The 18,003-nt window shown below is 43.3% G+C and overlaps 1 protein-coding gene across 3 annotated transcripts in view; it reads right to left on the reverse strand.

Annotated features, from left to right (window-relative positions):
* Positions 1-18,003, reverse strand: part of PISD (phosphatidylserine decarboxylase) — a 54,782-nt gene that overhangs the window by 26,015 nt on the left and 10,764 nt on the right. For 2 of the 3 annotated variants that reach the window (XR_005455340.1, XM_038762513.1), the window contains exon 1: positions 8,286-8,366. Coding sequence is in view for 2 of the 3 variants with exons in the window: in XM_038762513.1 (XP_038618441.1) it covers positions 8,286-8,292 (7 nt within the window). In the remaining variant the exon portion in view is untranslated. Of the gene's footprint in view, positions 1-8,285; positions 8,462-16,539; positions 16,620-18,003 lie in introns of those variants that run through there. The other variant, XM_038762514.1, reaches the window with a different exon arrangement.

An 18,003-nucleotide genomic window follows, 5' to 3' on the forward strand; every position in this document is an offset into this window, starting at 1 on the left:
CTGGCCTCAAATACCTCTTTCCCTCCCTCGCTCCCCTCACCCCCGACTGGTAGAGAAAGACTTCTAACCACCCTCATCCATCTCCCAAACTTCTCTGGAATGTGCAAAATTACATTTAAGTGACAGATGTACGCCATCAATTTCCGTGTTTCTTCACCATCCTTAACAAATAAACTGGGGATGAATTTAAAATGAGTGGCTCTCGCCCGCCTCTGTTCGAAGCTCCAACCCACACTGTGGCTCGGTAATGTTTCTTCACCATCCTTAACAAATAAACTGGGGATGAATTAAAAATGAGTGGCTCTCGCCCGCCTCTGTTCGTAGCTCCAACCCACACTGTGGCTCGGTAATCAATCTTGATTACCGGAGAAGCCAAAAATAAATTCCTTCCGCAATTCTGAGCCGCGGGACTCTGGTTCTAGCCGGGTCCAGAGAACCTACGCATCATTTTCTAACCGATGAGGACGCTAGAAATGGTAAGATGGAAACCGAGCCTGGGCCGAGCGAAAGCAGCCCACCAGAAATCATTCCTCAAAGTTGAGTTTAAACGAATATTCTGGTTTCATTCCTCCCCATAATTGCCTTTATTTCACCTGCAGCTACTGATGATCAGGGGCAGCCTCTACACCCTCGGAGAGAAGATTCCAGGAGACCGGCTTCTCCGATCCGTTCTTCCAGCGGTTCTCGGTCCCGGCTTTCCTAGGCTGTTGGCTTAAGAAGCTTGCACAATAAGGAAACCTCTATGTCCAGCTTGTATTTCAACCATTCAGGCTCTGGAATGGGGGTAGGGTGGAGATCGTTAAAGACGCCCCACTACAAGTCTGCCCGAACCCAAAGAGGCTTCATTCTCAGAGCTACGACCGACCCTTTCCCCTTTAAGAGGAGGAGACGAGGGAGGGAAAACTGAAAGAAACTGAGGACTAAGCCCATGATGTCATCTCCTTCCACTTCCCCCAGACTCCTCTCTGGCACTTCCCAGAGTTTGTAAAACAGCAAACTCATTTTCAGGGGTTTGGAAGCCTAAATCAGCCATTCCCAGCCCTAAATGAGATACCCCCGGGAAACGGAATACTTATTGATAGCTTGATGGAGTCCTATTGAAATGATCAAAATGACCTAAGTGGATGAGGGAAAGAGAGGAACAAACCAGGGAACCCATCTTAAAATAAGTAAAATCTTATATTTAACTCTCTTAAATCCTTAGAGATGAGGTAACTGTTTACAAAGATAATATTTTATTTCCTCCTCAAAGCTTAGGGAGGGGGAAATATGCGATGGAGGCAATTAGGGAATAAATAGGGAACATCCACTAACTAGTCCTTGGCTTAAAATCTTTCCTCACTGGACTCTCCATTTCCAATCTCTTTCCCCTTCAATTTTACTCTATCAATCCACAGTGCTGCAGCCACAGCAAACCACCACATGAACTAATTTAACCATGGCAAGTCCCTTCTTAAATTTTTGAATCAAATACACGATCCGGGCCTTCAACGTACTGGCTTTAAATCAATCAATCAATTGTATTTATTGAGCGCTTACTGTGTGCAGAGCACTGTACTAAGCGCTTGGGAAGTACAAGTTGGCAACATATAGAGACAGTCCCTACCAAGCAGTGGGCTCACAGTCTAAAAGGGGGAGACGGAGAACAAAGCCAAACATACTAACAAAATAAAATAAATAGAATAGATAGGTACAAGTAAAATAAATAAATAAATAGAGTAATAAATATGTACAAACATATATACAGGTGCTGTGGGAAGGGAAGGAGGTAAGATGGGGGGGATGGAGAGCGGGACGAGGGGGCTCTATAAAGCCATCACTATACCATCTCCTCTATACACACTTATTTTCACCTTCACCCCTGTAACCATCTCCCCAGTTGGAGCGTGGTCTAGTGGATAGAGCACAGGCCTGGAAGTGGCAAGGACCTGAGTTCTAATCCCGGCTCCAACACTTGTCTGCTGTGTGACCTTGGTCAAGTCACTTCATTTCTCCACCTCAGTTACCTCATTCACAAAATGGGGATTGAGACTGTGAGCCCCATGTGGGACAAGGACCGTGTCCAACCTGATTAGCTCATCTCTACCCCGGGCGCCTAGTACAATGCCTGGCACATGGTAAGTGCTTAACAAATACCACAATTATTACATCACTTTCTATCCCTGCAGTCCTCAATCACCTGTCTACAAGTGATAAACTCGTATATACCCTAGCACTTAGAATAGTGCTTGACACATTCATTCATTCATTCAATCGTATTTATTGAGCGCTTACTGTGTGCAGAGCACTGTACTAAGCGCTTGGGAAGTACAAGTTGGCAACATATAGAGACGGTCCCTACCCAACAATGGGCTCACAGTCTACAAGGGGGAGACAGACAACAAAATAAAATCAATCAATCAATCAGTCGTATTTATTGAGCGCTTACTGTGTGCAGAGCACTGTACTAAGCGCTTGGGAAGTACAAGTTGGCAACATATAGAGACGGTCCCTACCCGACAATGGGCTCACAGTCTAGAAGGGGGAGACAGACAACAAAACAAAATCAATCAATCAACCGTATTTATTGAGCGCTTACTGTGTGCAGAGCACTGTACTAAGCACTTGGGAAGTACAAGTTGGCAACATATAGAGACAGTCCCTACCCAACAGTGGGCTCACAGTCTAGAAACATGCAGATAGGTGTCAAGTCATCAGAATAAATAGAAATAAAGCTAGATGCACATCATTAACAAGTAGAATAGTAAACACACACGTGTTTAGATGTCTCTGACACCTAGTAAGTGCTTAACGAATACCATAATTATTATTATGGCAAGTTGTATTCAAGCTGTCCATTAGATTGTAAGACTCTTAGAGGGTTGGGAATGGGTTTTAGGCATCAGCTGCATTCTCCCAAATTTCTAGTATAGGGCTCAAGGTACCCTAGGTGCCGAATAAATACCAATGACTGACTGAAATTCCATCCCCAGGATCGTAACATGCAGCCGGAGGATTTGCTGCTCGGGACTTGTGCTCTTTCATTTATCGGTACAGTCCTTACACAAATTAATACCAGCTTCTCAGTACTCCAATCAGAGGGGCACCCTTTGCTGGCACGTGAGAATTTAATAATCCCACTGTTAAATCTGTAATGCGGCTCATCATGGTATCTCCAGCATTTGAAATGAGCCAAGATGCAGATTTCCTTACATTATCAGCACGTCTTATGCAAGAGTTTCTGAATCTGAAGTCTGCTCTGCAGATCAGAGTTCAAATTTTATGCTAAACCTTACTTTCTCAGGTTAACTCTTCCTGGAAGAATGGTGGAAAATGGAAGAGAATGAGCATCCCATGAAGTGGTGCTGCTAGTTCAAACACCCAGAGACGCCTGTCCAGCATTTTGAAGGCCTCAATTACGTTGACAGCATTCCTGGCCCCAAAGAAATCCAGGTCCGAAAAATCTCTTGCAGAGATTTGAGCTTTCCGAGCAAGAGCAGAAAGAAGAAATTGATTGGGAAACTGAACGGGTTCCCTGTGAGTCAGCAACAGAAAACACTTTCAATATACAGTGCCAGGATGGATTTGGAAATTTACAATTAGGAGTGTTTCAGTGACTTCAGGATGAATGATATCATTGACACTAAAAATAATAATAATAATGATGGCATTTGTTAAGCACTTACTATGTGCAAAGCACTGCTCTAAGCGCTGAGGGGGATACAAGGTGATCAGGTCGTCCCACGTGGGGCTCACAGTCATCATCCCCATTTTACAGATGAGATAACTGCGGCTCAGAGAAGTTAAGTGACTTGCCCAAGGTCACACAGCAGACAGGTGGTGGGGCCGGGATTCAAACCCATGACCTCAGACTCCAAAGCCCGTGCTCTTTCCACTGAGCTATGCTGCTTCTCAAAAATGAATGATGTTGTTGACACTAAAAATAATAATAATACTGATGGCATTTATTAAGCGCTTACTACGTGCAAAGCACTGTTCTAAGCGTTGGGGAGGTTACAAGGTGATCGGGTTGTCCCTCGGGGGGGCTCACAGTCTTAATCCTGATTTTACAGATGACGCCCAGAGAAGTTAAGTGACTTGCCCAAAGTCACACAGCTGACAATTGGCAGAGCCGGGATTCGAACCCATGACCTCTGACTCCAAAGCCCGGGCTCTTTCCACTGAGCCATGCTGCTTCTCTTGTATGCTTGTCTGCTGTGTGACATTGGGCAAGTCGCTTCACTTCTCTGTGCCTTAGTTACCTCATCTGTAAAATGGGGATTGAGACTGTGAGCCCCACGTGGGACAAGGGAATGTGTCTAACCCGATTTGCTTGTATCAAACCCCAGCACTTAGCACGGTGCCTGGCACATAGTAAGTGCTTAAAAAATACCATTATTATCATGACTATTATAATAAGTATCCTCATCATTACCTATACATATTCATTCATTCATTCAATCGTATTTATTGAGCGTTTACTGTGTGCAGAGCACTGTACTAAGCGCTTGGGAAGTACAATTCAGCAACAAACAGAGGCAATCCCTGCCCACAACGGACTCACAGTCTAGAAAGGGAGGAGACAGACAGCAAAACAAGTAAACAGGCATCAGTAGTATCATTATGAACAGAATTATAGGTATATATATATATACACACATATCATTAATAAAAATAAATAGAATTATAATTATAAATACATACATATATACACAAGTGCTGTGGGGCAGGGAGGGGGTAGAGCAAAGGAGCAGATGGGGGCAATGGGGAGGGGAGGGGAGGGGAGGAGAGTACTACTACTACTAACAATAAAAATGATAACAATGATAGTAGTATTTGTTAAGCTCTTACTATGTTCCAGGCACTATACTATGGGGCTTTGGGACCAAGGGTATGCTCAGTACCGGTGTAAGACCAGAAAGGATTCTAATCCCGACTCCGCCATTTGTCAGCTATGTGACCTTGGGCAAGTCACCCCACTTCCCTGTGCCTCAGTTACCTCATCCGCAAAATGGGGACCAAAACTGTGAGCCCCACGTGGGACAACCTGATAGCCTTGTATCTACCCCAGCACCTACAGCAGTGCTTGGCACATAGTGAGCACTCAATAAATACCACAATTATTATTATTAAAAGCAACAGAGGAGAAGAAGGAAAAATGGGTGAATTTCTTTTCCTTCCTCTTATTCCACTTCCTCTTCTCTTCCCTACTCAATGATATTTATTGAGCACTTACTGTGTGCAAAGTACTGTACTAAGTGCTTCTTTCCCTCTCTCTTTTCTGCTTTATCTGTCGCCTTTCTTCCTTTTCTCCCACCTCCACAAAGCTCTACCTCCTAATGGTGCAACATACTATGCTACCGAAGGTGCATTTAAGAGGCGAGAAATACTGATCATAATGATGGCATTAATAATAATAATAATGATGAAGGCATTTGTTAAGCATTTACTATGTGTCAAGCACTATTCTAAGCACTGAGGGGGGATAAAAGGTGATCAGATTGTCCCATGTGGGGCTCACAGTCTTAATCCCCATTTTATAGATGAGGTAAATGAGGCTCAGAGAAGTTAAGTAACTTGCCCAAAGTCACACAGCTGACAAGTGGCAGAGCTGGGATTAGAACCCATGACCTCAGGCTCCCAAGCCCAGGCTCTTTCCACCGAGCCACGCTGCTTCTCTTAAGTGTTGGGGTTGAGACAAGATGATCAGATCTGACAGAGTCCCTGTTCCTCCTGGGGCTCACGGTATAAAAAGAAGGGAGAGCAAGTATTTTCCACCATTACCTGCTGTGAGACTCAGGGAAGCCACTTACCTTTTCTGGGCATCAGTTTCTTCACCTGTAAAATGGGGATAAAAGACCACTTCTCCCACCTTCTTAGATCTCCTTGTCAGACAATGACTGTGTTCTATCTCATTTTCTTTTATCTGCCTCAATGCTTAGCACACAGTAAGCGCTTAATAAATACCATTGTTATTTTAATGAGGAAAATGAGGCCCAGAGAAGGTAGGTGACTTCCACAAGGTCACCCAGCAGGCAAGTGGTTGAGCCAGGAAGAACTAGAACCTGGGTGTCTAGCATCCCAGTGTCAAGCTATTTTCCCTAGGCTATGCTGCCTCTCATCTTACTGTTAAAGTGACTTCGGCCTTGCCCTTTGGGGACGTAAGGATTGATGGACAAGTTTGCCTAGCTGTAGAAAGGTCCAATACCTTCAGCAAATTTTTTAATGACTTTCTGGGATGACAGTTTATTTTTTCTGCTCCAGTTTTCAAATTTATTTTATTCATCCTGAAACTCACCAACACCAGAATTTATTTAGTAACAGTAACGGTCAGATATCTTTCCTCTTCTTTTAGTTCTTTCAGTTTGGGTGGCAAGGTTGTTTTTTTTCCCCCAATGGCACATTCATTCATTCATTCAATCGTATTTATTGAGCACTTACTGTGTACAGAGCACTGTACTAAGCGATTGGGAAGTACAAGTTGGCAACATATAGCCCAACAGCGGGCTCACAGTCTAGAAGGGGGAGACAGACAACAAAACATATTAACAGAATAAAATAAATAGAATAGCAAATATGTACAAGTAAAATAGAGTAATAAATCTGTACAAACATATATACAGGTGCTGTGGGGAGGGGAAGGAGGTAGGGCAGGGGGTAGATGGGGAGGGTGAGGAGGGGGAGAGGAAGGAGGGGGCTCAGTCTGGGTATATTAAGCGCTTACTTTGTGCCAGGCACTGTACTAAGAGCTGGGGTAGATACAACCTGATCAGGTTGGACGTGGTCTCTGTCCCACATGGGGCTCAAAGTCTTAGTCCCCATTATATAGATGAGGTAACTGAGGTCTACAGAAGTTAAGTGACTTGCCCAAGGTCAAAGAGCAGACATATGGCACAGCCAGGATTAGAACTCAGGTCCTCTGACTTCCAAGCCAATGCTCTTTCCACTAGGCCACGCTCCTTCCCTAATGTTTCTTGGCACAGTGGAGCTGGTTACAGGAAAGCCTGCTCATGTGCTATTTTACTTATTATTTATTTATTATTTATTTATTATCCATCATTTTATGGCATATTTTGCATGAAACTACCAAGTCCACACCTCAATGCTCTCAGTAGCACACACACCCTTGAGAAAGGAGGCATATTAGGATGATTCATTCAAAAATGTTTTTGGGAGGCTGAAACTATATTATCCATCATTGTCCCGATTAACCACATGCTCATCTTTGTCTGAAGCAAGACGGTGACCCATACTTGTTCCTCTTTTCAACACAACCCTTCTCCAGATACACCAGCAATACTCCATGGGAAAACACGGGGTAACAGATCCTACCAGCCAAACCACCAAATGGAGAAATGTGTCTTACTTCTCTTAATGGTCTAAATCCGAACCTGCCACTTTTCAACCTTACCTTTTGTTTTCCTTTTAAAATTGTTCAAGAAGGATTTTGTCAATCAGAAATCCTTTCACATATAACAGGCCCATATACCACTCAAGTCCGGCAAAAGTCTAATAACTCTATTGCTTTTCTCAACAGTCTTTGGCTAGAATTCTCGGCTAAATTCCACTTTATTGGCTCTTCAGTCCAGGAACTGAACCCTTCATCTGGTAACTAGAATGATTAGCAATGGAGCAAAGCAACGAAAAAGCAAGTGCAGTTTTAAGACATAACAATGAAGGAGGAACAATAACTTGGAAACTGGGAATGCCGTACCTCAAGCGTACGGTTCTGTATTCTATCCAAAACATCAAAACTCTTTTTTCAGGTCCTATGGAGACCACTGTCTACACAGCTATCCAGATCCAACAACAGAAGGATGAAAGCATTTACATAAGGACTCCTGGGGCTGTCAGAGGTAAGCGCTAAAAGGAAAGGAATTTGGTGATTTCATTCTAGTACCCCTGGACGCTTATCCACATCACAAAGCAACAAACTGAGCTCAAACAGTTTGAAATCCAAGAAAGAAAAACCAGAGGGGCTAACAGCAAACACTTGGGCACTGACAGAGCCACATATACCCAGAAGAATGAAATAGCAGGTGACCAGCAGTAAGATCTTTTAGCAGTGATCTGAGACTAGACCTGCATTAGGTTAGAAAGATGTACATGCAAGGAAAGCTTGCACTACCTCTAAATCCAAATCCAGCCAAATCTGAATCAGAGGAGACCAAAAAAAAATACTCTAAAAGTCAAACAGCAGACAAAACCCCCAAAACAATACTCAATTTATAAAAGCAAGTCAACACTGCTGGACGGAAGAGAGAGATTTAGAAAGAAAATGGATAAAACCCATCAAAGCAACCTACCTCCCATTCCCCTGCAATTTGGGGAGGTATTTCAATTCCCAGTTTCTCCAACTGATGATCTCGGTACTTCACATACTGACGGTATCCTGCGTACCCGCCTCCCGTGGCAACTAGAAAGTGGAATGGGCGCAGACGGAGAAATGCCCGGGCAGGGGCAGTGTGGAAATTTCTTGCATCTGTTCAAAGACAAAACACTTTTTTTTTTAGCAATAACAAGATGTTTTTTCTGTGACTGTTTCTTCTTACTACTAAAATATTTGACAGAAAGGATGAGGAATGCCCACTTGGGTACTTCTGAGGTGGGACACCCAGAGGGAAAGGGCTGGGGAAAAATAGAAAGACATATTTGGGGATGGGAAAGTTGATACTCTCCAAGCGCTTAGTACAGCGCTCCGCACACAGTAAGCGCTCAATAAATATGACTGAATGAAAGATACACAGACACACACATGAGGTCCAAAGAGGCAGAGAGGCACACAAACCCCAGCAGCCAAGGATGTGGGTAAGAAGATCTCTCAGTCTCTTGGACAATGTGCTGGTCTTTGATTCAGCTTTTTCCTTTCAATAAATGGTATTTAATCTTTTTCTATCACTGCATCTTTGGTTGCTGCCTAGGTAACTGAATTTTGTGACGGTGTATAGTTCTGTGTTGCCAATATAAATTTTTGGTTGTTTTCCTTGTGGAGGCTGGTTAGGTAACTGAATTGGTGTATAGTTCTGTGTTGCCAATATAAATTTTTCATTGTTTTCCTTGTGGAGGCTGGTACATAACCTTGATTTTTTTTTTTTAACTGACCATAAGTGTGTTAACACCTGGCTGATTAAATTAAGTGGTTTACAATAATTCTCTTATCCTCTTGGGTTTGTTCTTCTAGGATGCCGTCACCTGGACAAATCAATTCTTGAATGATGGCCCGATGGACTTTAAATAAAAACCTGAAGTCTGTTGAGTTGGAAGAGTTTCCCAGAGGAATGGAAACATATTCTTATCTTCCAACATAACTGCACAGAGTGAATGGAACAGGACCAGCCCTGTGCTTTACTCCATTCAGCGCTTAGAACAGTGCTTTGCACATAGTAAGCGCTTAATAAATGCCATCATTATTATTATCATTGGTGATGGGCAATGGATCAGATATTACAGAGAAGCAGCATGGCTCAGTAGAAAGAGCCCGGGCTTTGGAGTCAGAGATCATGGGTTCAAATCCTGGCTCCGCCAATTGTCAGCTATGTGACTTTGGGCAAGTCACTTAACTTCTCTGTGCCTCAGTTCCCTCATCTGTAAAATGGGGATTGACTGTGAGCCCCCTGTGGGACAACCTGATCACCTTGTAATCTCCCCAGCACTTAGAAGAGTGCTTTGCACATAGCAAATGCTGAATAAATGCCATCATTATTATTATTATTACACCCCTAGTTCTGACTGGGCCAGCCATTTAATCAACCAATCAATGGTATTTATGAGCGCTTCCAATATGCAGAGCACTGTACTAGGAGCTTGGAAGAGAATTAGTGGACACGCTCCCTGCCCACAATGTGGAGTCATAATAATAATAATGATGGCATTTGTTAAGTGCTTACTATGTGCAAAGCACTGTTCTAAGCACTGGGGAGGTTACAAGGTGCTGAGGCTGTCCCACGGGGGGCTCACGTTTTTTAATCCCCATTTTCCAGATGAGGTAACTGAGGCCCAGAGAAGTGAAGTGACTTGCCCAAAGTCACACACCTGACAGTTGGCGGAGCCGGGATTTGAACCCATGACCTGTGACTCCAGAGCCCGGGCTCTTTCCACTGGTCTCAGAACCTTGAAGAACTCTTCTGGACAACCAAATTTCCCAAGTTAATTCCAGATCTATCAATGGTATTAGAAGCTTTTACATAAAAAAACAAAACAAAAAAAAACCCCAAACACGTGGTGGTCTTTGTGCTGTTCTCTGCACTATTTCAGAAGCTAATACGTTGCCAAGATGGCGTGGACTGTGCCATGCTGGGATCAGTAGCTGGAGAAGCAGCGTGGCTCAGTGGAAAAGAGCCCGGGCTTTGGAGGCAGAGGTCATGGGTTCAAATCCCGGCTCCGCCACTTGTCAGCTGGGTGACTTTGGGCAAGTCACTTCACTTCTCTGGGCCTCAGTTCCCTCATATGTAAAATGGGGATGAAGACTGTGAGCCCCACGAGGGACAACCTCATGATCTTGTATCCCCCCAGCGCTTACAACAGTGCTTTGCACATAGTAAGCACTTAATAAATGCCATTATTATTATTATTATTATCAGTACCGTGCATTGCACCTAGAGGGCACTCAAACACCTTTAGTATTCATTCAATTGTATTTATTGAGCGCTTTCTGTTTATTATTATTTAATAATAATAATAATAATAATGGCATTTATTAAGCGCTTACTATGTGCAAAGCACTGTTCTAAGCGCTGGGGAGGTTACAAGGTGATCAGGTTGTCCCACGGGGGGCTCACAGTCTTAATCCCCACTTTACCGTTGAGGTAACTGAGGCACAGAGAAGTTTATTGCCAGAAGCTTTCTGGTGATGATAATCAATCAATCGTATTTATGGAGCGCTTACTGTGTGCAGAGCGCTGTACTAAGCGCTCGGGAAGTACAAGTTGGCAACATATAGAGACGGTCCCTACCCAACAGTGGGCTCACTCTTTAGTAGTCAATCTGGGACTACTCTGGCTAGGATTTCACCAGCAAAGAAGAGTATCGAGAGGCCTTGATAATTGTCACGATCTGATTTTTCCCCTTTATTCTTGATGTTTCTGAGATCCCATGGCATACAGAAGCAGCGTGGCTCAGTGGAAAGAGCCTGGGCTTGGGAGTCAGAGGTCACAGGTTCTAATTCCACTTCTGCCACATGTCTGCTGTGTGACCTTGGGCAAGTCACTTCATTCATTCATTCAATCGTTTTTATTGAGCGCTTACTGTGTGCAGAGCACTGTACTAAGCGCTTGGGAAGAACAAGTTGGCAACATATAGAGACGGTCCCTACCCAACAGCGGGCTCCACTTCTCTGAGCCTGTTCCCTCATCTGTAAAATGGGGATTAAGACTATGAGCCCCACATGGGACGACCTGATCACCTTGTATTCCCCCCCCCAGCGCTTAGAACAGTGCTTTGCACATAATAAGCCCTTAACAAATGCCATCATCTTTTCCCCAAGTTCCTTGTGCTACGGGCAAGTCACTTAACGTCTCTGTGCCTCAGTTACTTCATCTGTAAAATGGGGATTAAGACTGTAAACCCCATGCGGGACAGGGACTGTGTCCAACCCAATTTGCTTATGTCCACCCCAGTGCTTAGTACAGTGCCTGGCACGTAGTAAGCGCTTAACAAATGATTTGTACTTCCCAGTGCTCTGCACAAAGTGCTCAATAAATATGGCTGAATGAAATACCATTATTATTATTATTATTATTATTATTGTTAAAGAGCCTATGTAAGTGCTGTAGAGTGGTGCCCACTTCAGGCTTAAAGGCCTCAGAAATCAATCATTTATTGGGAACTTACTGTGTGCAGAGCACTGTATTAAGCACTTGGAAGGGTACAACATAATAGAGTTGACAGACGTGTTCCCTGACCCAGATGTTTTTCTATTTTTCCCAGCTTTGACCCCCGCAGTGACTTCCCCAATAGCTGGGACAAGTGCGATAATTTACACGTTGGAAGGCTTTGTATATGTTCAAAGGCCTCACCTTCAAGACCTTGTGGAGGACACTGAAATGGTCTTGCCGTCTCTTTTAAGATTCCTTCCCGTCCGTGACTTCTCGGAATTATCACAATAGCATGAACATATACTGCCCTTAGAGATATGTAGGTGTTTTACGGTGGTCAGTATAGCTTGGGATGAAAACATGCACACACGGGGCCGAGAATCCATCGTACTGAAGGGTTTACTGTGCGCAGAGCGCTATAATAATAATAATAATGATGGTACTTGTTAAGCGCTTACGATGTGCAAAGCACTGTTCTAAGCGCTGGGGGGGATACAAGGTGATCAGCACCTGTATATATGTATATATGTTTGTATGTATTTAATACTCTACTTATTTTACCTGTATATACGTACATGTTTGTATGTATTTATTACTCTATTTATTTTACCTGTATATATGTTTGTATGTATTTATTACTCTATTTTATTTGTACATATTTATTCTATTTATTTTATTTTGTTAATATGTTTTGTTTTGTTCTCTGTCTCCCCCTTCTAGACTGCGAGCCCACTGTCGGGTAGGGACCGTCTCTAGATGTTGCCAACTTGGACTTCCCTCCTTCCTCTCCCCCTCGTCCCCCTCTCCATCCCTTCCCCACAGCACCTGTATATACGTATATATGATCGTACATATTTATTACTCTATTTATTTTACTTGTACATATCTATTCTATTTATTTTATTCTGTTAATCTGTTTGGTTTTGTTCTCTGTCTCCCCCCTTCTAGACTGTGAGGCCACTGTTGGGTAGGGACCGTCTCTAGATGTTGCCAGCTTGTACTTCCCAAGCACTTAGTACAGTGCTCTGCACACAGTAAGCGCTCAATAAATACGATTGATTGATTGAGAAGGGGTAAAAAAAGACCCAGCCTGGGCAGGACGAAACACAGGGAAAGGCACTGGGGCTTGGTAGGGTGCACGTTCACCACTGAAGGCAGGACTATCATGTCATCACAACCTGGAGTCCTGCTGTGTCTGTAGTTACCAGATGGACCCCATTTTATAACGAGGGTTGGGAAGGGCAAGCCCAAAAGTTGTGTGGGTGGGTGGGGTGACACCACAGTTACAATTCCAAGTGGGTGAGGCCCCCACCGCCCCAGCTTGCCACCACTTTCATTCATTCATTCATTCAATCGTACTTATTGAGCGCTTACTTTGTGCAGAGCACTGTACTGAGCACTTGGGAAGTACAAGTCGGCAGCATATAGAAACAGTCCCTACCCAACAACGGGCTCACAGTCTAGAAGGGGGAGACAGACAACAAAACAAAACATGTCTCTACGTGTTGCCAATTTGTACTTCCCAAGCGCTTAGTACAGTGCTCTGCACATAGTAAGCGCTCAATAAATACGATTGATGATGATGATGATGATGTGGACAGGTATCAAGTCGTCAGAATAAATAGAATTAAAGCTAAATGCATATCATTAACAAAATAACAATAATAATAATAGCATTTATTAAGCACTTACTATGTGCAAAGCACAGTTCTAAACGCTGGGGAGGTTACAAAGTGATCAGGTTGTCCCACGAGGGGCTCCCAGTCTTAATCCCCATTTTACAGATGAGGGAACTGAGGCACAGAGAAGTAAAGTGACTTGCCCAAAGTCACACAGCTGACAACTGGTGGAGCCGGGATTTGAACCCCTGACCTCAGACTCCAGAGCCCGGGCTCTTTCCACTGAGCCATACTGCTTCTCCAAAATAAAGAGAATAGTAAATATGTACAAGTAAAATAGAGTAATAAATCTGTACAAACATATATACAGGTGCTGTGGGGAGGGGAAGGACTCCTTCCAGACCCCTCTGCTCCCTGCTCTCCACGGTCCCATACCAATCTGGCCCTGCCTCACTCCTGCCAGGGGCAGCAGGGGTTGTGCAGTCAATCAGTCAGTGGTATTTACTGAGCGCTTACGGTGTGCAGAGCGCTTGGGAGAATACAGTATCACAGAGTCAGTAGACATGGTCCCTGCCCACAAGGAGCCACCACTTCTAAAAAGGATGATAAGACTTTCCCCATAAACTGATCCATTCACTTTTAGTATTGTCTATATTTTTCAATCAATCACTCAATTTATTCAGCGCTTATTATGGTGCAGGGCAGTGTACTAAGCCCTTGGAAGTGCCCTTCCCTCACTAAGCCTTCCTTCTTTCCCTCACTAAGCCTCCTCTCCCTTCTTCATCACCCTGATTTGCACTCTTCATTAATCCCCCCTTTCCAGCCCCACAGCACTTATGTAGCTATCTGTAGTTTATTTATTTGTATTAATGTCTGTATCCCCCTCTAGACAGTGAGCTCGTTATGGGCAAGGAAGTTTATTGTTATATTGTACTCTCTCAAGTGCTTAGTGCAGTGCTCTGCACACAGTAAGTGCTCAATAAATACGACTGAACGAATGAATGAATGTGGACAATACAACAGAGTTGGAAGACAATTTAATTTATAGGTGCCTCAGCTCTATTTCTTCTTCAAGAATTCTGACGGACTCTGCCTGTATTTTTCCCTTTGCATTAAACACGGTTCCTTTACTCTTTCCTAAGCACCCGCACATCCTTTAATTTGGCATGTCTGAGGATGTTTTCTTTTTCCAGAAAAAGGGTAATGAATGATCTTTTATTTTGTTAGTATGTTTGGTTTTGTTCTCTGTCTCCCCCTTTTAGACTGTGAGCCCACTGTTGGGTAGGGACTGTCTCTATATGTTGCCAATTTGTACTTCCCAAGCGCTTAGTACAGTGCTCTGCACATAGTAAGCGCTCAATAAATACGATTGATGATGATGATCTTTTTAAATATAGCAAAAATCAGAGCCTTTTCAGTTTTTTTGAATTCCCCGCCCTTCCACTCTTTCCATATCCTCAACTTCATTACTTCATAAAGTCATGATGCATTCCTGGTCTTCAGAGCCAGAAATAAAGCAGAATTTTATATAGTAACATAATGTACTCCACAAACACCCATGACCTATTAGACCCAAAGGACCTGGGTTCTAATTCTGGCTCCACCACCTGTCTGCTGTGTGACCTTGGGCAAGTCATTTAAGAGAAGCAGCGTGGCTCAAAGGAAACAGCACGGGCTTTGGAGTCAGAGGTCATGGGTTCAAATCTCGGCTCTGCCAATTGTCAGCTGTGTGACTTTGGGCAAGTCACTTCACTTCTCTGTGCCTCAGTTCCCTCATCTGTAAAATGGGGATTAAGACTGTGAGCCCCCCGTGGGACAACCTAATCACCTTGTAACCTCCCCAGTGCTTAGAACAGTGCTTTGCACGTAGTAAGCGCTTAATAAATGCCATTATTATTATTATTATTTAACTTCTCTGTGCTTCAGTTACCTCATCTGTAAAATGGGGGTTAAATACTGTGGGCTCCATGTGGGACATGGACTTTGTCCAACCTATCTTGAAGCCACCTGAGCTTAGTGCAGTGCCTGGAACATAGTAAGCACTTGGACAAATACCATTAAAAAAAAAAATCAACAAAAAATACCCAACCACCATTTCAATACATTTTAATGCACAAGCAATAATTTGTTTCTTCCTCATTAACCTTGGGGTTTTATCCCAAATGTGCTAATGATGGGCCACATCAGGACATCAGCTTCAGAGGATATCTGAGGTAAGCAGCGGCTTCAGGGAACACCTTCAGAAGGGTTTTGTCAGAGCGGGCGTGGATATAGAGGCAATTAACTTGGACTTAATTAATTAAGTCCAAGTCAGAAGTGGTGCAAGTGTGAAGAGGGATCACCATGGCTCTGGAGCAGTGGGGGTTTCTCCAGAGAAATGCTCTCGTTAAAGGGCTCCAAGAGGCTTCTGCGTGACATCATTATCTTATGATATGGGCACACATGTGGCGTCTCTTACAACATAATGATGACTCACAGGATGATGTGTACTCTTGCAGGTATTGTGAGAAACCCTGGGCACACAGCACGGGTCTTTGAGTCAGAAGGATCTGGGTTTTAATCCCGGCTCCGTCACCTGGCTGACCTTGGACAAGTCACTTACATTCTCTGTTCCTCAGTTACCTCATCTGTAAATTGGGGATTAAGACTGTGGGACATGGACTGTGTCCAACCTGATTAACTGTAACTACCTCAGTACTTAGTAGAGCAAATACCATAAAAAAGGGATAATGTAGTCACCTTGTGCCTCATGAGGAGGGAATGGTGGTGAGTTTTTCCTGTCTCAGGTAATCATGCGTCTGCATCTAGCCCTGGGCTATAGCATCGCAAAAAGTAATTTGACATGGTAAGACAAGCCAGAAAGATCTGCTTTGAAAACGGGTGGGTTTTTTTTCCCCAAACGGTTACTGACTAAACATCACCTTTTCCAAAAACTGAGTCTTGGACTTCAATTTCTAGATAAGTAATGGTAACTGACTTGATACTGTGACGAGGATAAGATATTACGAATCTCAATCCTTTAAGAAAGCATCAAGGTATACCAGAAGCTCTGGATTTCGAGACATCTAGATCTATCTCAAAATGCCTGGCCGGAGCTCTGTCCTTCAAGTGAAAGAGCATTTACTCACCTGAGTGAAAGCCTCGGAGAGGCAGCTGCTTCCAGGAAACCAGAAATCGGGTCAGAGAAGTAGCTTCGGATTGCCGGAGGCTAACCAGCCAAAACGGAACCGAGAAAAGAAAAAAACGAAAAAGGATTTTCAAGATGCAGCATGCACAAAGCACAAGAAACTTTTCTAAGTAGGGATACGCTGATGGGGGAGAAATATCAAATAAGAAAACTGCTCTTTCACGGAGCAATTCAGAGACACTGAATTCAGTGTTTTAGAGGCACTGTCTCTCTGCTAAAAGTATTCTCAGTTGAAAAGGCTAAAATATTTTATATTTTGTCAGAATTTGCAAAAAGTGTAAACTATAACCTCACATGGATTTGATAGTAAAAATATGCAATATTAGTTGTTCAATGCTATTGAAAGAGGCAGGACTAGCAGTGCAAAAAAACCCCCAAATCATTGAAAACTGTTGGGGGTTTTTTCCCAAAAAGAAGAACAAAGTAAGCAGTACAAGGTTTCCACAAGCTATTTTTTATTATTGATATTTATTAAATGTTGCCATGACTATGGCATTCATTTATTAACATGCCACAACCTTATCCTAGAATGATTACCTCTGAAGAAGAGAAAAGGAGGTTTGTCTTTGGTCTGTTTGGCCCTTGAATAATCTCCTAAAGCTGCTGAACAATTCCAGTCAGTCTTTGGGGAAACACCGTGTCATGTCATGAGTTAATTAGGAACTGGACTGAAGACACTATTTCATTCACAAAAAGGCGCACAGCTGTGCAAGAATATACTATATTACTAGAACAATATACTAGAACAATTTTTGACGAAGCACCAATTCACAACTAGTTACCAGTTAATCTTTTATCTGCACCACCACTACAGGGAACTGAGAGATGGGTGCTCCTGTCAGATCACTTTTGGCAAGTTATTTAACTTTTCTGTGCCTGTAAAATGGGGATTAAGACGGTGAGCCCCATGTGGGACAGGGACCGTGTCCAACCTGATTAGCCTTTAATACAGTGCCTGGCACATAGTAAGCACATAACAAATGCCATAAAAAAAGAGCTCTGTCTCTCTCTTATTTTACCTCACATCTCCCACTACAACCCAATCTCGATCTTGTCTGTCTCATTGCCAACTCCTTCCTCTGGCGTGAAATTCCCTCCCCCTTTATTTCCGACAGACCATCACTCTCTCCATCTTCAAAGCCTTCCTAAATCGCATCTCCTCAGAGAGGCCTTCCCCGACAAACTCCTCATTTCCCCTAATTCACCTTCCCTTCTCCATCGCCTATGAACGGAGGTCTCTACCCCTTAAGCTTAATATGGTTGTACATATTTATTACTCTATTTATTTATTTATTTATTTTACTTGTACATTTCTATCCTATTTATTTTATTTTGTTGGTATGTTTGGTTTTGTTCTCTGTCTCCCCCTTTTAGACTGTGAGCCCACTGTTGGGTAGGGACTGTC

Source organism: Tachyglossus aculeatus, chromosome 21 (genome assembly GCF_015852505.1).
Source record: "Tachyglossus aculeatus isolate mTacAcu1 chromosome 21, mTacAcu1.pri, whole genome shotgun sequence".
NCBI classification, from domain to species: domain Eukaryota; kingdom Metazoa; phylum Chordata; class Mammalia; order Monotremata; family Tachyglossidae; genus Tachyglossus; species Tachyglossus aculeatus.